The sequence below is a fragment of the Lagenorhynchus albirostris genome, chromosome 12, assembly GCF_949774975.1.
Source record: "Lagenorhynchus albirostris chromosome 12, mLagAlb1.1, whole genome shotgun sequence".
NCBI classification, from domain to species: Eukaryota; Metazoa; Chordata; class Mammalia; order Artiodactyla; family Delphinidae; genus Lagenorhynchus; species Lagenorhynchus albirostris.
Window position 1 is genome coordinate 53,391,999 of NC_083106.1, and position 23,148 is coordinate 53,415,146.

General features: G+C 35.7%; 1 protein-coding gene across 7 annotated transcripts in view; it reads left to right on the forward strand.

Annotated features, from left to right (window-relative positions):
• Positions 1-23,148, forward strand: part of HACE1 (HECT domain and ankyrin repeat containing E3 ubiquitin protein ligase 1) — a 94,974-nt gene that overhangs the window by 39,285 nt on the left and 32,541 nt on the right. For 6 of the 7 annotated variants that reach the window (XM_060167787.1, XM_060167789.1, XM_060167788.1 and 3 more), the window contains 6 exons: positions 751-852; positions 1,855-1,961; positions 7,489-7,639; positions 13,550-13,884; positions 18,807-18,875; positions 19,113-19,200. In XM_060167787.1, the coding sequence (XP_060023770.1) occupies positions 751-852; positions 1,855-1,961; positions 7,489-7,639; positions 13,550-13,884; positions 18,807-18,875; positions 19,113-19,200 (852 nt within the window). The remainder of the gene's footprint in view (positions 1-750; positions 853-1,854; positions 1,962-7,488; positions 7,640-13,549; positions 13,885-18,806; positions 18,876-19,112; positions 19,201-23,148) is intronic. The other variant, XM_060167790.1, reaches the window with a different exon arrangement.

Sequence of the window (23,148 nt, forward strand, 5' to 3'; positions counted from 1 at the left end):
TCTCCAGAGTGATAAGCATGTCTTTTTGTATATTAATGAGATGAGCGGTGGCTGAAAGGCCCTAGGTAGCTTCAGGAACAGGGCTGGTTGACAGGTGAGCCAACCATGTAATTAGAAGGCAATTTCCTCCCCCACCCCCGGGGAGGAGTCAGGGGCTAGAGACTGAGTTTAGTCATTCAGGCCTGTGTAATGGAACTTTCATAAAAACCCTAAACAGTGTGGTTCTCAGAGAGCTTCTGGGTTGGTGAACACATCAAAGTGCTGGGAGGGTGGCATGCCCAGTGAGGGCATGGAAGCTCTGTGCCCCTTCCCACACACTTTACCCTATGCATCTTTTCCATTTGCCTGTTCCTGAGTTGTAGCCTTTATAATAAACAGGTAATGGTAAATAAAGTGTTTCCCTGAGTTCTGTGAGCTGTTCTAGCAAATTATCAAACCTGAGGAGGAGGTCGAGGGAGTTCCTTACGTACAGCTGGTTAGTCAGAAGTATGGGTGACCTGGACTTGTGATTGGCTTTTGAAGTGGGGGGCACTCTTGTGGGACGGAACCCTACTGTGTGGTCTGCCCTAACTCTAGGCAGTTAGCATGATAATTGAATTAAATTGGACACCCAATCGGTATCCACAGAGAATTGGAGAATTGGTTGGTGTGGAAATCCCACATGTTTGGTGTCAGACTTATATATAGAAGAAATGTTTTCCTTTAGGAGTTTTGTTTTTAAACCTAGATAATTTTAAATCTTGTTTTTAGGGTGGATATGGAGAGACTTGTGAAGTATTAATTCAGTATCACCCTAGGCTTTTCCAGATAATTATTCAAATGACACAGAATGAAGATCTCCGAGAAAACATGGTAATGTAATTGTGCTGGTAGCTATTAAATGAACAAGCTTTTTTTTTTTTTTAATTAATTTATTTATTTTTGGCTGCATTGGGTCTTCGTTGCTGCATGTGGGCTTTCTCTAGTTGTGGCGAGTGGGGGCTACTCTTTGGTATGGTGCACAGGCTTCTCATTGTGGTGGCTTCTCTTGTTGTGGACCACAAGCTCTAGGCATGTGGGCTTCAGTAGTTGTGGCATGCAGGCTCAGTAGTTGTGGCTCACGGGCTCTAGAGCTCAGGTTCAGTAGTTGCGGCACACGGGCTTAGTTGCTCCGTGGCATGTGGGATCTTCACGGACCAGGGCTTGAACCAGTGCCCCTGGCAGGAGGATTCTTAACCACTGCACCACCAGGGAAGCCCCTGAACAAGCTTTGTTCATGTTTGGTGTATATGGCATCTTACAAATGTGTTTATTGATTTTATTATTATAAATATTTAAGTAATTTGAATTGGCTTATCTGCATTATAGGTTAAGTATGAATTATATAAGAATTAATAAACTTTATGCTAATATTTGGCGCTATGAGTCTTCTGTCCTCTGTGCCTTTGATCTCTCCTTAAGATAATTAGAATATTTCCCATAGGTAGAGGAAAAGAATCTAAGGAGGAATATCATGTTACAATTAGTAATCACTAGTTTACTGAGCTCTGTATTTGTTAATAGTTCTACTCTTTGAATAATTACAGAGTTTTTTTCTTACATTTTTAGAAGTTTGGAATTAATTTTCCATAAATAAACTTGGTGATTTCTGTTCTCTCTGTTTATACTTTTTCACTGGGTGATTTTGAACAAATACTGTATGTCATCTTATCTCTCTATAAGCTTTTGATTTTATGCAAGACCAAATAACTGTAAAGGACTTGGTTTCAGCTAATTGAGCTTTGGGATACTTACTAAACTAATAGGTACTGAATTTCTTGACAAAGTTTAGTGGATTATTATGTAATCACATTTTTTTATTTGTAAAAAAATTAGTTACGGCAAGTTCTGGAGCATTTATCTCAGCAAAGTGAGAACCAGTATTTAAAGATTCTAACAAGCCTTGCTGAAGTTGCCACAACAAATGGTCATAAGTTGCTGAGGTAAGTGTTTCACAATATAAGCAAATCGGTAGGCAGCAATATCTGTCAGCTTCGTCACTTTTTAGGCTTTTCTGGGAATAGTGTATTTTGTTGATTATTTTGTTGATGTCTTTTGTCAGTGTTAAGATGTTCTAAACATTTGTTGAGTTATCACTGTTTGTTTTGTTTTAAAGGATCAGGGCAATCAGCTCTTCCTGAGGAGACTTTAGCCTGTCTAAAGAGACTAAAAATAGAGACTTACTTAAGTGGATTTGGACTTATGTGTCTAGAATTTTAGAAAATGATTGCTTAGACTAGTCATGTAAGTAAAATGTTCATAAAAAAGAATCAAGAACGTAGTCTAGGAATCTTGATCAGTAATTTACAAAACTGGGTATAGGCTACTGTTCAGCCTTGCAGTATTATACCCTCATGCTTCTTTATAAAGTTTTCTCCCTGAACTGTCCCGCTCAGTTCAGTTCTTTGTTTTTTTGCAAATCTGTGCTTTTAATGGCTCATCACTAAGTCCATGAAGTTAGTGCCTTTATATATTTTCCTGTACCTCCGCTTGTTTGTATGTGGTTAGTCACCCCAGTTAGGAGTAAACAGCCATTTAAAAATGGTTAATGTGTTATTTCTTAGCTTAAATTTGGCCTACTTCTGTTATGGATGCTTTCTTCCTTTGATTGGGTTTGCCAAAAAGTTCGTTTGGATTTTTCCGTAAGCTGGAAAAACCCAAATGAAATTTTTGGCTAACCCAATAGTTTTCTTTTCATGTCAACTTTTAATACATTGACAGTATTAGAATAGGTCGTGGTCTTCTCTCACCTCTGTATGTGGAACTGGACTTTGTTCCTCCCAACTGTATGCTGCTTCTGTAAATCAGCTGTCAAGTCCATTATGTTAGCCCTTTATTCCTGTCTTCCTTCGTACTTTTCATATACTTCAGACCAGAATCACACTCTGTACTGTTTGCTTAGAAGGCCCCTTACACTTCATGGTCCAAGATTACTTTCTTGTGTCTTTTTAGCTGTTAAGTCTTTCTTCAGCAGTCCTACTCAGTATGCCATTTGCTAATTTTTCTATTATTCTCTTTCTACTTTTGAGGCTACTTTAAACTTTGTCTATAAGATTCATTGAATTCCAGCTTTACATAATGCTCTCCTTTTATTAGCCATTTCTGTTAATCCATTTATATGATGAGGACTTTCTAAGACATACTGAGTAAAAAGCATGGGCTCTGGAGTCAGCTAGACTCAGATTTAATCCAGACATCACCATTTACTGTGTGACCCCAGCAAGTAACTTTTCGGAGTTTCCTTTCATCATCCATCCATCTATCCAATACATATTTTTGAGTGCCTGCTATCCACTAGGCCATCTGCTAGATAACAGTGAGTAAAACAGACAAGATCTCACCCTACACTTAATTTACAGTCTAGTCAGGATTTTATTTCCTTCTTGGAAAATGATAGTAAATATCTTAATGAATTGTTGTAAGAATGAAATGATAAGGTTCTGTAAGCCTAGTGCCAACCATTATGTCTGGCATGTAGTAGAGATGATGATGATGCTGGTGATAATGATGGTTCTTTTTTAAATTCCTCATAATACCTTAACCTGTTTTCCTACATTAGAAAACTTGTTTTTTCTACTTAAATCTCTGCCCTATTTTCTGCTCTTCCTAATAATCAGAAAGCATTTATGTTTCTCTGTTTTTATTTTAAGTTCACCTTTAATACGTACTTAAGCAGGTTCTAATAAGCTAAAGAACATTCAGATACATTATTTCCTTTAAACCTCACAGTGACTTTGTGATTTAGATATTATCTCCATTTTATATATAAGAAAATTGAAGTTCAGTGATTTGCTAGGCTAGAAGAACCAGGATTTACATCCTTACTAATTGATAAAGAGCAGATCCTGGGCTCCAATTTAGCTCTTAAAAATGACAGCGATATTAGTGGTACAGGAGAAACAGGGTAGGAAAGAGGGATCCATGCCAGAACAAGTTTTAAAATTACCTTGCTAGACTTACTGCCTCACCATTTACAATGATACCTTTCATATGTCTTATAGAGTATGTTATTATGGCCAATTTGGTCTGTAAACATCTCTTTGTTGGGATTGGTAACCAGTATTGGTTATTAGTATTGTGTTAGAATTTACTGTATTGGTACCATCTTGGCAAAACCTAGTCTTCCTGCTGCGTTTCTCCTTTACTCTCACACTACTACCACATCCACACTCATTTACTCTCACACTACTACCACACCCACAACACTTTGGAAACCAGAGGTGGGAGTTTTTATTCCCCACACCAAGCAATCCTTTAACACCAGCCGGGTGTCCTACAGTTACCTCAATTCTGCCTAGAGATGGCATTAGATCCCACAGGTTAAGGGCTCAGTTCTAGGAGACTGTCCCCCACCACAGATGCCACTTGGAATTAGTGGATCCCCAGATTACCCACAACTTTTGTTACCTGACTACAGATCAGAGGTTTTCATGACCTCCTCCCCTTTGGATTCAGTTATTTCCTAGAGCAGGTCACAGAATTCAGGGAAACACTTACTTTTGTTTACCAGTTTTTTAAAGAATATGATAAAGGATATTGATGAACAACCAGATGAATAGATACATAGGATGAGGTCTGAGAGGGTCCATAGTACAGGAGCTTCTGTCCCCATAGAGTTGGGGAATGTCACTCTCCCTGTTTGTGGATGTGTTCGTCAACTTGGAAGCTCCCTGAACCCCCCATATTTTTGTTTTTTATATGGAGGTTTCATCACATGGGTGTGTTGATCATTAACTCCATTTCTAGCCCTTCTCTGGATAATGGGGGATAAGGCTGAAAATTCCAAGTCTCTAATCATTGCTTGGTCTTTCTGGTGACCAGCCCCCATCCAAAAGCCCACTAAGAGTTGCCTCATTAGAATAAAAGCTACTGCTATCACCCAGGAAATTCCAAGGGATTTAGGAGCTCTGTGTCAGGAACCAGGGTCAGAGACCCAATATGAGAACAGAAGGTGCTCCTAGTGCACTTATCACTTCAGAAATTACAGGGTTTTTAGGAGCTCTGTGCCAGGAAAAGGGCTGGGGGCAGAAAACATATATATTTTTCTGTTATCTCACAGCTACCGAAGTAGATTGTTAAGAGGACCTCAAATACAAATCATTCCCCCCTGCCAATTTAGTTTAATGGTACTTTTGCAGGTTGTCTTCCTTTTGTTCATTTGTCAATCATTTTATGTTTCTTAACCCACAATGTGATGTAATTTTGGCCACTTATTTTAATAGATATTTTAGTTAAGAAAATAATTCAAATACATATTAATTAGCGGCAATTGAGGTGTTATTTAGCATACTTTCGGAAAAATGGTTAGCCTTTTTGTCTAAGTGATTCTAGGAATATTTGCTGAAGATAATAAATATTTACTGAGGGCCCTTTTGCACATAATGTTGTGTTTCACTAAATAAGTGAGTCATCTTGCTTTCTATATATTTATGATTGAAGGTAAAGATAGTTACCAATGTGCAAATGAAAAGAGAATTCACAGCTATTTGCTAAGTAAGATACTGAATGAAAGTATAATCTTATATTAACAAAGGTAAGTACATTGACAGGGCTTTGAATTAGGAAACTAATTTTTAAACTTTTATTTTGAGACCTGGTGGCTTGGGAAGAAATTATCATTTTGTGATGAGCTGGAGCAGTTTGTGATGAAGTTTGGATTTTATGATCTTTTCGTATAATATGAAAGAGATATTTCACTGGTTGGAAAGTGAAAAATGACATTTTTTAGATCAGTGACTTAATTGGAAGAAGTTTAAACTGGGTAAAGTAATATTAATATAGTCTAATAATCTTATATTAGACTGTTATTAGACTATATTAATAATTGATGATGTTCAGACTCCATTGTATAAGAGAATACTTCTTACCTTAAGGTAACTCATGAAGTTCCCTAAATCAGGTACTTAAAACAAATATTTATGTATATGGTAATTTCACAGAGGAAAACTAAATTCACATCTTTCTCATAGAAGAATTTGAGAGTCATTGGAGTTAACTTTTCCAATAGCTGCAACACAATAAAAGAAGGAAATAGTTTCAACCATACTGCATTTCTCTTTTGTCAGTCTCAACAATCTTATGATATAGAATTAAAAACAACTTTGTAAAGGCAAATATGTAAAAATCAGTGTGAGTTAAACTAATGATTCTATACACATTTGATTCAAAGTTAGTAAAACAAAGAAAAAGTTTTGCTAATGTGTTGTAGCTATCCCAGTCAAATACAGTATGGATAGCAATAGCTATTGTATTTTACTAACACTTGTAACTGATAGCTAGTTTTTATGTATTGTTTTTAACAATTTAATAATTTTTAGAATGAGAAAACAACATGAATGTTGAAGTAAAAATGTCAGGAAATTTTGGTTCAGTTGTCACCAGAATAGAAAATACTCTCTGATTTTTCACTTATCAAATCCGAATACTTACAATAGGCATTTGCTATTTCCACATAAGTAATCATTATTGTTTTTCGTGTTAGAGGATACCTAAAAATACCATAGAGGAAGATTTTAATGAACTGAGGAAGATAGAGTAAGCTTTGATGATTAAACTTATGCAAAGGCAGTCATATCATTCTGCCCAAATGTCATTGCAACTCTTTACTCTGCTTTTGTGTAACCATTGTAATACAAGATAACTGATGTTGGAGGTTTCAAAATAAAACCACCCCTGAAAAACAACAACAAGTTTTTTTTTAAGATCTATCATTAGATTCAATACACATTTACCCTAACTCCTACAGTTTCTCTGTGGAAGAGTAATGATTGATATTCATGATGATGATGAACAATCCCCAGGCACTGGGATTTTGAAGGGCTTTTTGATTAGTCAAAGAAAGTTTATATTATATTTAATACGGTTTAGTATTAATTGGATCAGTCTTTTTCATAGTAGGATGTATTTCCCTTATTTATATACAGTCATAAGACAACCCATAATATGGAGAACCACCCTGATACAGATAGTAACTTTAAGATTATTCAATTTGTACATGTTCTGTATGTGAACAATTGGTTACTATTCTGGGATGAGTTAGGGAAAATGGGGTTATGGATAGAATAGTAGAGTTCAGCCTCTACAATTCAGTTGTGGGTTGGCCTAAGATCATAATCAACATTCCTACTATTGGTTCTCAGTGAAATGTTCTCAGAGTTCTAAAGAATTAGTTTAATTTATAAATATACTGTTCTATACTGGTGATTTTCTTCATATTTTATGCTTTGATCATTGGTTATATTCTAGTTACTTAAAAGTAAATAAATCATTCACATGCAATCCAAATAATGTACATTTGCTAACTTCCTGGTAAACAAAACATTCCATCCCATATCATGGCAGGAAAGAAATTTTACTCGTTAAATTATGAAACAGATGGTAAATGTAATGAAAATGTTTTAAAATCAGTATTTTAAGATGTAATTTGTTTTATTCCATCTAATCTGTTCATATTTTAATTTTTATTTTCAGCATATCTAGTAATTATGATGCTCAAATGAAGAGCCTTTTAAGGATTGTGAGGATATTTTGTCATGTCTTTCGAATTGGTCCATCCTCTCCCAGTAATGGAATCGATATGGGCTACAATGGGAATAAAACTCCAAGAAGCCAGGTGTTCAAGGTCAGAGAAGTATATGATGTTGTTAGGAAGATAGATGTAAAAGAGATGAATTTGACAAAGCATACATTCATTAATTGGAAACCTCATAAACAGGATGTAAATTTGGTTTATACCAGTGATTGACACTTTGTAAACTAAGACCTTTTTCCTTTCATCTCTGTCTAATCAGCAGCAAGTCTCATTTGGTGAGCTTTCTGTTTTTCTTACAAGTAAAATTTTAATTTCAGTAGTGTTTTATTCTAAGGGTAAAGGTATTTAATGTTTAAATATAATTAAATCTACTTTTTAAAATTGGATTATAGGTCCTAAATGCAGCCATCACGATTTTTAAAAAATATGTCTTATTCAGAAGGAAGACATCCGGTTTTTAATTAGGTTTTATTATCGTTTGTGTTTTGTGTGTGTCCGTGTATTTTTTTTAAAAATAAGTTTACTTTCATTTATTGGGTTTATTAACAATTCCTTGGGTTACTTCAAGAAAGAAACATTGAGGTATTTTCTTAATGTATTTTATATTGCTTCAGCTGCTGCTTCTTTACAAGCACATTTATGAATGGAATCCTTGGAAGAAAGATTTTCAAGGCAGTGTAACCATGTCAAATTACAATTTTGTGAAGTAAGCAAAATGTACATGACTATAATGGCTATTGCTAATAAATGTACATGACTATAATTGCTATTGTTAATGCTTTTTTATGGCATTATATTTTCAGATAACTCAGATTTTGGACAAATGTGTAATAATTGTTTTCATGTTATTTTTTTAAAGGTAATTTATCTGGAGAGCTTTTCATAGTATAAAATTAGCTTTTGGGTTCATGAAAAATTATATTTCTTTAAACAGTCTTTTGGGTATAAATATAGGTTGTCTGTCCAAAAGGTGATATAAATGTTTTTACGTGCCACATCCTCAAAAATGAGTTGTGATTGACAGCTTTACTTATCTGTAAAATTTGAAGTTATATAAAGTTAAATTAATGATGTATGCTAAATGATTCTAGTCTTACATGGCAAGTTTTTGGCAGACACAAATAAATGGTTAGCAAGCATTTTGACACTAGTCAATTCTTTAATACCTGGAATAGGTATGATAACCTTTTAGAATAGGTATGTATCAGTTTCTGTGCATCTGTTCGTCTGCTTCAGGCTCTTTTTTTTTTTTACATTGGTGCAGGAGTGTTCAGCCACATATGTGCATGCTTCTCCCTCCCCCCGCAGTTGTGCGCGCGAGTGTGTGTGTGTGTGTGTGTGTGTGTGTATGTGTCTTTTTCTTCCTTCTTTTTTTTTCCCCTATTGTGCCATCTCCTGGAAGAAGGAAGTTATGCATCTTCTTGTAATTCAGATTTTAGCTTTTCAACGTACGACTTCCTTTAATACTAGTTAGAAGTGATAGCTTCCTGTCTTTGTAAAATTGGAATTTGAATTATTGATCCTCTGTTTTGTTAGTGCTGTTTTAAGTGAGTTTCACTGCTCAAACATTCATATTACAGGAAGTTGTTCTTAATGTGTGCTAATATGACTCATGCGGTTTGTTACTGAAACTTCTCCTGATTGATTTTTCTACTTGTCCTTCTACTCATCTGTAATGATGAATGAAAATCAAACCAGGTATAGATATGGTCACTATTGACAAATTGAGTATATATTATATTTATTATTGTCTTATTTTTTGTTAAAATTTCAATTTGCCACCTGTTGCTAATGATATCAGAAAATACTTATGTGCTAAGTAACCTCTTTATAGGCGTTTAGTGCTTGATTTAAATGTTATTTTTCTATCTAGACCGTCAGTACAGATAAAACAGAGTAGAAAAGGATATTATTGCTTTTCTTTTAGCTTTTCTTTTATGGAATCCAGACTCTTTGTTTTCATTGTTATATATCAATGATATATATAATATATAAAGTTCTTTCCTTCTCTTTTATTTCATTTGTTAGTATCTTTATTTCTCTTTTTAAGGTTTTTTTTTTTTTCCCTGTATCATTGACAACTGCCTTTGTCTCTGAGCACTTATTTTCTCTTAAATTTTGACCTTTCACTTTGGTAAAACATTTTTGTTACAAACGCAGCCAGTTTTTTAAAACATTAACAAGTGTTACTCTTAAGGAACTGATTAATCTCTTTCTATCTAATTTTATGAATTAAATGTGGACTCTTTGGAGGATGGCAAAATGATCTGCCCTCCCACTTACATGGATAAAAATAGAAACTACACTGTCATCCATGTATTTAAGGTCTTTTCATTTTGGGATGATTGAAGTTGTAAAAATCTGAACCATCTGGTGAGTTAACTGCAATTTTAGATTGGAAATACCATTTTAATTTTTACCACATTTTGTCTATGGTAGCAATTGATCCCTACTTTCTATTTCATTAACTAGTTACTATGTCACTTTATTGTTGGGGTTAGCTAATGGGTTTTCCATTAAGAATGAGTGGGTTTATAGGCCATGTGTTTGTAGTAGGTTTGTTTAACATCCTGTTATTAGTTTCCTGATTTATCTTAGAAGTCCTTTAAGTTAATCTTAACACTTAGCCCTTCTTTCAGTGTTAAGAGATTTTTATCTAGAGCCTTGTGAACTTTGGAACATCTGAAGGAGAAAGTAGTTCTGGTTATAGTAGTAGGGTGAGTGTGGGGAAGAGAGTTTAGGCTTCTTGAATCTTGATATGCTCCTTTTTTGTGAGTAGTAAGCTGCGACTATTAACGGTTTCATAGAATTATAATTGGAAGCCAAGAAAGATTGAGAAACTTTTAACTTTAAGATCTTATCTTTTGGATCGTGGCATTTGACATTATCGAGTTGAGAACAGTCCGATTAACAGAATTTCAAGATGCTATTAATAAGTTTGTTAGTAATGCTTTCCTGTCAAATTTGTATCTCATTTGACACATGGATCTTGAGATTTTTTAAATTGTCCAACAAGTTTGGGATTATATATTACAGCTTTGACTTGTTAACTTGAAATGTTTTGAAAATCATGTATGCTTGTCAAATCGTTGTTATAGGTAGAATATAATTCTGTGGTGAAGATCACTCAATAATATGAAATGAAGTAATACTTCCATAGTGCCAAGAAGCCTAATATTTTCCATAGTCATTGACTCATTTTTCTGTAACAGTTAATATGTATGGTACTTTGTATTGATGTTTTTTATCATTATTATGTATGAGTATGAAAAAGCCTCATAGACATGGTTTGCAATTGTTAATTTTTAAAATTTAACCCTTTCTGTCTGTGACTGCTACTACAGTTAGAAATTAAAGTTATTTTCACAGTATTCTTTTTGTTATTGAGGAATGAATTTTCTGAACAAGTCTTCAAAGGGACAACTCCCTAGGTAAAAATGCTTTAAGGTTGGGATTTAGTTTTAGTGCATGTGTGAATGAATAAATAAACAGTGGGGAAAAGAGAAAACTAAAGAAAAGCCCAAGATGATTTACTACTTCTTTTTTTCCCTCATTCTCTTTTAATTCTTTGCTGTGCTACTCTATTGAAAACTCTTTCTAGCTTTTCTCGGTATCTTTATTGTCACTATCATTTTTACACAGATCTGGCTGTTTTTGGATATTATTTCTGGAATGATTCAGAATTCACCTTTAATTTTTGCAGGTTGTCAGTATTTGAGAATAGGATGATCGTAGTTCAGGCTCAGCACTCTCATCCACGTGAGGAGCAGGTATCACTTCCAGCCTTAGCCTTCATCTCTATCTAGTGTGGGGATTTTCTGGGTTTTAGTCCTTCTCACTTAGAGGCCAGTTATTCCTTTTTCCTTTTGTTTCAAGCAGTTTTTCATCACCACCTGTTCTTTCTTTTTTGGAAGTTCATTTTTTGATGAAAGCTAAATAGTTTTGCTGACATAAGAAGTTCTTTTCATCTTTTATAGCAGGGTTTAATGTTTTTCTCATGAAGAGAGACTATAGACCCAAACTTGGATCATGATTAAAATTAAGACATTTTCAGTGAAGGTACCATGTCAGTGTTGATGGCAGCTGGTGCTTCTTGCCCTTCTTTTAAGCAGTTCAGGGACCCTTTAAGAAGTTAGGCATCCAACTGCTGTGACTAACCATGGAAAAGCCGTCTTTGTGCAGGAGAAGGGTGCTCATTTCAACCTCAGAAAGGGTTTCTCAGAAACCCTTTGCTTACCTCACTTTGCTTACCTGTTTACCTAGGCTGTACTAACTAAATATTTGTTGAATGAGTAAACTGGTTTTTTGTTGATGGTGGTAGGGTTTTTTCCTTCTTGCTTTTTGGTTTAATTTTTAAGTGAAGACTTAGGGGTGATTTAATTGTTTGCAAATTCAATAAGTAGATTATTCTCAAATAGAGAGTGTTCTGGAAATCTGAAGAAAGGCTGACGATAACAGCAGGGGGATTTATTAGATAATAATTGTAAAGAATTGCTTGGCAGAACAGGTTATTTAAACATTTCCTAAAGTTCCAAATATGGTTGTATAATCTCTTTACATAGTGGTCTTTAAAAGTAAGATTATTTCTTTTAGTTGAAATATTTAGGGTGGGTTTTTCAGAAGCATGTGGTCTAGTTTGTAGTGTTCTGTGATCATATAAGAATCAAAAAGTAAGATTAACTTTTTATTCATTTGTAGAAAGACAATTTATCACTGTCAATAGGAATATTTAGAATAGTGTAGGAATGGAAGACATTAAACCACTATCCCCCCTGCTCCCCTGTGCCTTCACTGTTCATCTTTATTTGGGATTAAAAAATGTTCTAACAGGTCTTTCTTCCCCCCAGCTTTACTGAGCTGTAACTGTTATATAGGGTTGAGTAACTTTAAGGTATACAGTGTGATGATTTGATACAAGTGTATTTTGCAAAATGTTTAGTACAGTAAGGTTAGGTAACACATCCTTCACCTCACATAATTACCACTTTGTTGCTGTTGCTGTGGTGAGAACATTAAAGCTTTATTCTCATAGCACCTTTCAAGTGTACAATACCGTATTGATAACTATAGTGACAATGCTGTACATTAGATCCCCAGTAGCATGTCTTTTAATAGTAGTTGGGCATTTGTATTTCTCCTTGTGTTAAAAATTACTGTTCACTAGAGATGATACATATATTTCATTTTTCTCTAGTACTTAGTCCTGTTATAGCATTTGTGATCACATAGTATTTTAAAGATAAAATTTCATTTGCTGTTAATTTACAAAAGACATTTCATTATTCTCAAAAGGAATATTTAAAATAGTATAGAATTAAGAAACTGTTTACTCCTATGTGTTCCTTTTTTATTAAGCTGTTGATCTTTACTTTGAATTATGGATTTGCTAGCCAATATTTGATAGTTTCTAGTTATTAGAGATGGATTCATGTGTGGTTGGGTATGCCTGTATATGTATATGTGTGTGTGTGTGTGTATATGTGTGGATGTAAATATCACATCATATTTTAAAGTTTCTCATCATAAATTTTCAAAATCTCAGAGATTCCATGTAAAGAAGAGTGCAGTAAACTAAGTTTATTAAGCTCTTTATGAATTCTCATTTTTTTAATTGAAAAACAACATAATTAAAAATAGTTGACACATTAATACAGTAAAGGGTAGGGGGATTGTATTCATAAAAGTAATGTATGGTTTAAAACTAAATATTTGAAAAATTTTAAAAGAAATATTGCTTATGCATTTTTTGGTTAGAGTTTAATTTTCCTTTTTTTATTCTAAGGAATAAATAAGTGCAAATTAAGTTTTTGCTATAAATGAAGAAATTGTCATTTATATGAGGTTTATGTTTTTGTTACCTTTAGGCATTGCTGACACATAAACTTGGGAAAATAAAAGTATCTAGAGTAAATATTCTCTTCTATAATATTTGTCTGAGTGGGTTTTTTATCCTGCAGTTTAAGAATGATGTTTTAAAAAAACACTTTCCTTTTTTCTTAGCCTCTTGAATTGCTTTGGCACTCATTAGATGAATGGCTAGTTTTAATAGCTACAGAATTAATGAAAAACAAAAAGGACTCAACGGATATCACTTCTATTTTACTGAAACAAAAAGGCCAAGATCAAGATGGTACTTCCATTCCTGCATTTGAACCTCCAGGACCTGGGAGCTATGAAAATCTATCCACTGGCACAGGGGAATCTAAACCAGATGCTCTTGGAGGGAAACAGGAAGCCAGTGCAGACTGCCAGGATGTTATTTCTATGACAGCTAACCGGCTAAGTGCTGTCATTCAAGCTTTTTACATGTGCTGTTCTTGTCAGATGCCTCCAGGGTAAGAAGGTTTCTGCTTGTTTTGTGTGCTGATCTCTGCCTATCAATAACCAATGTTGTGGCTGGAGCAGCCCTTGTGGTTCTTATTATGATTGCAAGACACCCTTCAGCAATAACCATCAGGAAACTTTGAAAAAAAAAAAAAGGTTTATTACTTACAGGACGTGGAAATTACATGACACACCTGGGGCCACACAGCAAGGTTGCCAGTAGAAAGAAAGCTCGAGGGCCTGGGGTTCTCTTTTTATTGGAGTTGAAGGTAGAGGCCTAGGGTTTTGAAAGCTCACTCTTTATTGGTGAATTTAAAACATGAGAGTGGGAATTTGAAGCATGAGAAGAGAAAACACAAGTGGCTCAAATGGTCAGTTATTGAAATCAACCAAGATTTCTAAAACAAAGGAGCTTGGAGATGGAGGGGTGGGTCTTTATCTAGTTGTGGGCCTGGCATTATGTTTATTCGAGATAGCCATCTTTGAAGCGGATGCCTCTTTGAAGTGGATAAAGTGGAGGCAATCTGCTAGATTTTCCTGGTTTGCAGTCTGAATGTATCTGGTGATTTTTCTGAGTGGCCCATATAGCAACAGGCACAAAGATTGTCCATATATGAGCTGTTGTTGTTGTTTCTCTGAATTTTACATCAAGTTATTCTACTTTATATTGTATGGATTTGGAAAAGGAACAGTTTTAGTTCTCAGTGATTCCAAGTGAGAAGGGTGGGAGAAAAATTGGAAACATTAATTTGAAGAATTGTAGCTGGATATTGGAGGAAATGAAAATTCAGCGTCCAGTACAGTTTACAGGTAGAAAAAGAAAACCTCAAAGGCAGTTAACAGGACTAGAATCTGATATCCACAAGAGTGCTTCCTTATAGTATAATTTTTCAGTGTGGTACAAGACATGTTTAGTAAGAGAACCAAATTTATCATTAGTTCCTCTGTAATAGAAAGCCAAAAGTGGATAAACCTATGTTTAGTAATTAATGTTTCAATATCTTACCTTATTTGGAAATGACCTAGATATTCAGTAAATTTTCCATCATTTAATTTAACTTAGCAAAACTCTGAAGTTTTTAAGTTACCAAAGAGATTTGGGAAACTCTTTTTAAGTAGACATACCATGAAACATAGCTATTGCTGAAAAGTTCACCTAAACTTTACTCCACTTACATCTGTTTAAATCACTTGTTCTTAACAATTACGTCTAGATTATTCATGAAAGTCTCATTAGGCATTAGACAAAATTGGCCATCATCCCAAGCTATTTTTCTTGCTCACAAATTGTGTAACCTAGATAATATGAACTTATTTGAATTGTAAACCCAAGTAGAATAAAAGCTGCATGTCTGCATTATATCTAATGTTGATAAATCTGAGATATGCCTTTTTAAATTAAACCAGCAAGTTTAAACTACCTTTCATTTACAGAATATTATCCCAGATCACATGAACTTGAAAAACGTTAGGGTTAGTTTATTACTGAGTTTTAGGAATACTTAATTCATAGTATTTATTTTTAAGCCAATTAAATACAGCTCTTTTACAAATTAATTTTGTCAATACCATCCAGAGGTAGAAAAAAAAATCACTTGCATGTAACATACATCTGTATAGACATACATAAGCATGCAGCCAGACACAGAGACCCTATAGCTTCCATTCTAAAATTTTAGCTGTGGATCAGGTACAACAATATACAACTTACTAGTTTACAGACTACCTTTGAGTCCAAATTGTGTCTGGCAGATGGAACAAGTTAAGGTTACCTGCTCCAGCGGTTAAAGCTTTTTACAAATATTTGTGGAGAAGACTTTTAAGATTTGTATTTGTCTTTGACATGTTTTCTTAAGGAGGGTGTGGACTAGATTTGGGGTAAGAGGTTTTACAACAGTTTATATTTTAAAAGGCCTCTTTCCCTTTCTCTTTTTCCTTCAGGCTCAGGTGATTGTGGGCAGAGTTTTAGTTACCTCCTAGGGTATTTGTATTTCAAAAACATGGTAAGACTTACATCTTAAGGGACAGAGAAAGAATGTAAGTTTCCTCCTAGGATTTTTAGTGCCTTTTGGATGGTTTTGGCAGTCCCAATAAAATGTAGTAGGGCCAACCTGTAATTAGGGGGAGTGTCCTGTAAAAATAATTCCCTGGACTCAGGGTCAAATGGGGCTTCTCCAGGGTTGGAAATGAAGAGGAGGTCACTTGGGTCACTATGGTCATGGAAATGATAAATCCATTGGACCATGCCAGTTTTGCACAGCAGGAGATGGGCCTCATCGTAATGTTTTCCATTCACAGTGAGCCTTAGCAGTATGGAAGAGTCGGCATGGTGCCAGGCATTAAATATCCAAGTGAGGAGAGGAGGTGCCCTGGTATGAATATTTGTGGCTCTGGGTGCTTTTGCCTTCTCATATCCGTTTTTTTTTCCTCACTTAGAGGCCTTGCTAACCCTGTCAGCTTTTGCCTTGGTGGCAGGGATGCCTTGTGAGGCGTTTTTCTTAGTTCTGCCCCGTTCAGGGGAAAGCGGAAAGGGGCTCAGCATCTGTGATCTCTTGGAGGAAACAAGTTTGTAGTCCAGATGGATCTTTAACAAAGTTATGGATTTTAGGGTCTTTAGAGATACTGACCAGTTGATGCATTTTGGTGGTCGCAACAATTTAGAGCTCATTCTAAACAAACAAGAAAACCTGCAGTAGTCTGCTCCCTTCTCCTCTTCCTGTTGCATAAAATCTTTGAGAAGGGTTTGAATTTTGAATTAAGGAGTGGTTTTTGAACTCAGTTTCTACTTCTTGTTTTTTTCCTGTTACCTTAATCTTATGTGTTGTTACTGGAAAATTTTAGGTGACGTCACTGTTAGCCCCTTTGTAGGTGGCTGCTTTCCTTTCAAGGGGTCCCAAGAGAATACTCCAGGATTGTGGTCGGCCTCTATTAGCACCAGATACTCAGGCTCGTTGGGAAAAGCCCCCAGGCTTTTGGAATGTATTGGATTGACCAAAAAGTTTGTTTGGTTTTAAGTAAAAATAGAAGACACATTTTTCATTTTCACCAAGAACGTTATTGAACAACGTATTCATTAACCGAACGAAGTTTTTGGCCAACCCGATAATATCAAATTCTTGGCATGTTAGTATGCATAGCATTGAATAATGCCCAGGTAGCGACCAAGGGGTTTTGCGTTTATCAAAGAGCTGGTGTACCTCCTCAGTGTTCTTAGGAAGCACTGGCGCTTCATTTTTTAGTAGCGTTATACCAGGGATTAGACCCGATATCCCATTGGGTTAGTGGACAAAAAGTGACAGTAGTGAGTGAAGTGGTGACACAGACCATGGGCCTCTGGTGTATTTTCCCTTAGGTGGTACCATTGGTTTACACTGTGAGGCTGTTTTACTCTGCTAGGTTAGGACACTCAGTCTAGGCACAACATACTGACACCGTGGTTACAGACAGAGGTCTCCCCTCCTCACCTATGGAATCTTCTCGTGCCTTTAGCCCAGAGCCTTTCCTTGGGTTGCGGTAATAGCCTTGCTGTCCACTTCAGTTTCCTTAGCTCTCCTTGGCCTTGAGGCGAAGAGGATCCTCACACACATTAATAGTCATTCAAGGCCTTTATAATTAGTGGTCTCATCGTCTCATTAGACCATGTATGGCCTTGATCATACTGCTCTGAGGAGATTGTTGGCAGCTGTGACCTTTTGGGTTGGATGTCTCAGGCAACACATGACAGAGGCAGTACGCGAAAGCACGTTGCTGCGAGGCAGATCCCCAGCAAGTGGTGCTCCTTTCCCAGATGATGTTACTTACCTGAGTTAGGTGGTGGTAAGCAAGCTGCAGCCAAAGGGCACTCCTCTTGGTTCCCTGCAGGGCAGTCATGCAGTCGTGCTGAGTGCGCCAGTTGTTCTGTGTGCCAGTCTCCACCTATCAATGACCAGTGTCGTGGCCGGACTGGCCCTTGTGATTCTTCGTATGATTACAGGATGTCCTTCAGCGATAACCATTGAAAACTTAGGGGGAAAAAAGTTTTTTTACTTATAGGACCTGGAAATTACATGGCACACCTGGGGCCACACAGCCAGGTCATCATGGGGGAGTGGGGGGAGAGAGAGAAAGAGGGAAAGAGCACACACAAGCCTGGGGTCGAGGGCAGGGGACTAGGGTTTCGAGGGCTCACTATTGGTGAATTTAAACGTAAGAGTGGGAGTATAAAGCATGAGAAGAGAAAAAAACAAGTAGCCCAAATGGTCAGTTATCAAAATTAACCAAGATCACTGAAACAAAGGAGACTCAGTGGGAGGCATCCTGGCTCTTTATCTAGTTGTGGGCCTGGCGTTGTGTTTATTCGAGATAGCCATCTTTGAAGTGGATACTTCACCAGTCAAACCTTAAGTCAGGCACTTGCATTACAGAGTAGAGAAAACCCAGTTATCTGGGCTTACACTACATGCTTATTATTTCCTTTTCTGATAGATGAAGAAAAGCTATAATTTTTTTTATAATTGCAGAAATAACAATACTTTGCTGTTTTTGGTTGTTTTCTGATCTTTAGGATACTCATTGAACTGATCTGGAATTAGTACAGAATATTTGAGTTTTAAGCATCATTTATATTATTAACATGTAGGATGGTGAATGTCACTTTCTATAGGATCATTTAACCATGTATTGGAAACATATAGACAGAGATGCTTAAAATTACAAGGTTTTTAAAAAGTCACTTGTTTATATCATCTGTTAATGAAAAGTTATTATATATATATATCTGAGTGTGTATATATATTTCATATTATAAATTGACTAGGCATGCCTCAGATTCCATAAAGACAATCCAAACCGCATTTTTTGTGTGTGTAGAAGCCAGTCCAATTCAACGCATAGTCACATTTGCCACATCACCAACTTTGGTCTGTGTGTTCTGATTGTTTTTTACCCCCCACAGAATGACTTCACCCCGTTTCATTGAATTTGTCTGCAAACATGATGAAGTTTTAAAATGCTTTGTTAACAGGTAAAGCTTTCTTGGTTTCATGGATTACTATTGTAGCCTTTTCTTACAGTTTTTATCTCAACAGAAAAAATATTACTTCTGTTACTGTTCAAAAAATGCTCAATGACAAGTACAAGTATAGTAGGTGTGGATTAATATGTATTTTTATTCTGTTTCAGTATCTGTATATCTAAATTTGCATGTCACTTAATGCTGCTCATCCTTCCCATCCATGTAAACAATGTGTTTTTCTTTTAGGAATCCCAAGATTATCTTTGACCACTTTCACTTCCTCCTTGAATGTCCTGAACTGATGTCAAGATTCATGCATATCATAAAAGCACAGGTAGTGCTTTTTTTAATCTTGTTTTTAGAATGTCTAATGAATACTGTTCAGCTAATTTGAATACTGTTCAGTAATTATTATACTTGAGACCACCTGCTGTAAGTGGAGTGACATTACCTTATTCTTTACTTTAGTATATGGAGTTACACTAGTATGTAAGTTTTGTATGAGGAGTAACTTTAAGAAATGTGCATTGAGTGCCTACTATGTGCAAAGATAACATGTTGCCACATTGGTGAAATGGAACACTAGTCCTATAATGCTGATGGTCCTTGGGGATTTTATCCCCAAATACATTTGGGAAGTATAACACATGCCCTGTTGGAGATGAATAAAACATATCAGCAGCTTGCTAAAGGCTTTGAGAAGCCCTTTGGTAAAAATAATAATTTAGCTTTGTTAGTCTTCCAAACTTAATTGACCTGAGAGCTTTCCCTGATGAGGGTTCATTCCATATATCTCATGTTTCATGAAACATGCTTGGGAAAAGCTTGTTTTGCTACTTAGCAGCTATGTGACTTTGGGCATATTTCTAACATCTTTGAGCCTTGGGTTCTTCATCTGTAAAACAGAGATAATGACACCAACCTCATAAAACCTCCATGGTGAATAATAAGTTTTAAATAGTGACTTGTATATATGTTCAATAAATGGTAGTTGTTTTGGAGATAGAAAGGATATGTTCTGTCTCCAAGGGGATCTTAATTCAGTCTAGCAGGGGAGATAATAAACGTACCCATAAAATACAGTAATTACAGTATGACCTGATTCTTTAGGAGTTTAAGGGAGGAAGAGCTTGCTTTTGGCTGCTGTAGTCAAGGGAGATTTCAAAGAGGAGGTGGATTTTAATCTAAAAAACATGCAAAATTTTGAAAGGAGTAAATGGGGAAGATGAACATTCTAGCCAAGATATGGGTCAGGACATATAGATGGAAAAGTGTATTAAAATACAGTGGGTTGAAGCAGAAATTTTGTGTAGGTGAGGAATGAGATGTAATTCTGGGAAGGTAGATTAGGGTTATAATGTATGGAACATTGATTGCCAGATTGCAGACTCTCCATTTGCTAGGCTGTCAGGAGCCACTAATAATTTTAGGAGAATGACATGATCCTACAAAGTTTTAGGAAATAATTTGTCTGAAATGTAGGCTAGACTGGAGGTAATGGTTTGGTTAGTAGTCATAAGATAAAGGCTATAGATATTTTAAATTGTCTTCAGGGACACTGATCCTTTTAGAAATTAAAGAAAGCTAAGAACTAATCTTTATAAAATTATACACATGTATATAGGTCTCCTTTGGCATCTGTTTAATAATGATGATATAAAAGATAAGGTAGTAGTAATAACTTGCATTTGTTTAATGCTAACTTTATGTCAGGTTCCATACATTTTTTCACATAGATTATTTTATTTTTATAACAATCATGTGAGATAGGTACTCTTTTACTGAAGCCGGAGAGGTTAAGCAACTTGTTTAAGTCATTCAGCTACTAAGTGGGGGAACCAGAATTTAAAAGTCCATCTGGTTCTTAAGTTCATTTTCTTAATCTACACTAAATTACTCCATTCTAGGGTAAATGAGATTATAGGTGAAAGAAGCTTTTAGTTTTTGAAAGAGGTAGTTTGCTATATTTAATACTGTCTCTGCTTTTCACTTCATTTTCCCTCTTCCATTCCTGCAAAAGCATCTGCATTAGCTATCCACCTTTTTGACCCACAGAGGGGGTTTTGTTGTCTGACCAGTGCGGGTGTCCACATGCATAGTGGTGGCCCAGTGAGGAGCTTGGACATGCTAAGGAGGGTGTTTGTGTAGAAGAGGAGCTCAGCACGGAGTATGTGAGTTGGCACGGTATATGGAGGATGTCCAGTGTGCAGGGTGGTGACAGTTGCTCAGAGTAATTTGACAAAGCTTGAGTGGGGTATAGGGTATCTATGCAGTGAATGGTCCGTGTCAGTGACAGAAGATTGATTGTATATGAGGTGGGGCAGTTGATTGAATAAGTCAGTATAGTAAAGATAATGTGTCTCACTGTTGGAGAAAGTTAAAAAATGGAGGAAAACGATGAATCATGTACTATTGGATTGGAATTGGAGATATCACTGTGAACTTATAGTTTCCTATGTGGTTAGATAGATACAGCAAACCTGGCATCCATTTCTTGGTCTCTGAATATCATTCTCAATGAACGAGGGCCTGTTGGAGAAATGGCTAATTCAGAGAAAGTACAAGATGAGCCTGGATCATCTTATTGTGCCAGAAAGTTGTGTAGAGAATTATGAGGTTATGTCAAAACGGTTCAGAACCAACTTGAATGGATCCTACTGGCCAAATCTGGAACAATTTGAACATCAAAATAAATAATGATGGCAAAATATTGCAAATAAAATCGGAACCTGTAAGTCTATAGTGAAAGAATTAATGAATAAATGGAAAGTTTGATGAAGGGTGGAATATTTTTATAGTCTCAAAGTAGCTCCTCTTAGAATACTAACTAATTACAAAGATTAAAAAGGGACTTTACAGTGGAGAAGCTTGACAGTGATCACAGCAGCCATACCAGTGTGCCAGCTGATAGGATGCACTGAGGACGGTGTCACTTCTTTGATATTCCTGTCAAAGATGCATACCCTGAATTTAATCATGAGAAATCATCAGGCTAACTCTAACTGAGAGACATTCTACAATATAACTGACCTGCAATCTTTAAATGTAGGTCATGAAAATTAAGAAAACACTGAACAGCTGTGCCAGAATGAAAGCGGACAACTGAACACAGTTCATGAGTCCTTATGCTATACAGGACATTATATGGATCCCGGCAAAACTTGCAATGGGGTCTGAAGATTAGATATAGTAATATATCAGTGTCAATTTCCTGATTTTGATGATTGTAAACTGCTTGTGTAGGAGAATTCTCTTGTTTGTAGGAAATACACACTGAAGTATTTAGGGGTAACTGGACATCATGTTAGCAATTTACTTTCACCTTAGGGGAAAAAAAACACCCTATTGTACTATTCATGTTAGCAGTTTACTTTCACCTTAGGGGGAAAAAAACCCCACCATTGTACTATACTAAGAAATTTTCTGTAACTTGGAGGCTATTTAAAAAAGTAAAAACAAAAACAACTACCTCTGCTAAGGGATTGACTTCTTCTTCTGTTGGTGGTTTTCAGGTGGCCTGCTAGTTAAAGGGAGAGACATTTTGTATTGCTGTACAAATACTATTAAGAAGAGCCTCTGTAATAAGTCCTGTTTTGTGAATTATTTTATGGAAATGCAGGTACTCAGAAAGTTTACATACAGAAATGTGGTCTTTGGCTTTGTAGGTATATGGATGTGTGTGTGGATGTTTTGATCTTAACAGATAACTTACTAGCTTTTGAAGATAGCATTTTGTACCTTTTAATGCTACATTTGAATTACTTTAAAAAAATTGCCACTTGTATTTATTTTCAAATGGTCCACATTTTCTGTATGAAGGATAGAATTTAATATTTAATATCTTATAATGGCAGATAAGTTTACTGTCATTTAAAATACTTATTCGCAATAATTTTTACGTTGTTGTGAGTGATAAGAACAACATCTATTAGCGTTCTGGGAATTGAGTATTTGCACAAATTACTTAACCTCTTGGTGCTGCATTTTTCTCTTCTATGAAATGGAGATGATAAAAGTCCCTTTTTCTCAGTGTTGTGAGGATTAAATGTGAAAATGCATGTAAAGTGCTTAAAACAGTACCTGGCTTATAGATGCTTTAATAAAGGTTAGTTAATTTGTGATTATTATTTTGTTCTGTATTTGCATTATTTCATTTAATCCTCAGAATTAGCCCTTGAAGTGGTATTATTTTCCCCATTTTACCAGTAGGAAAACTAAAGTTCTGAGAGGACTTGTAATTCCCCTAAGATCACAAACCTAGTAGTGGCAGATCTAGGATTTC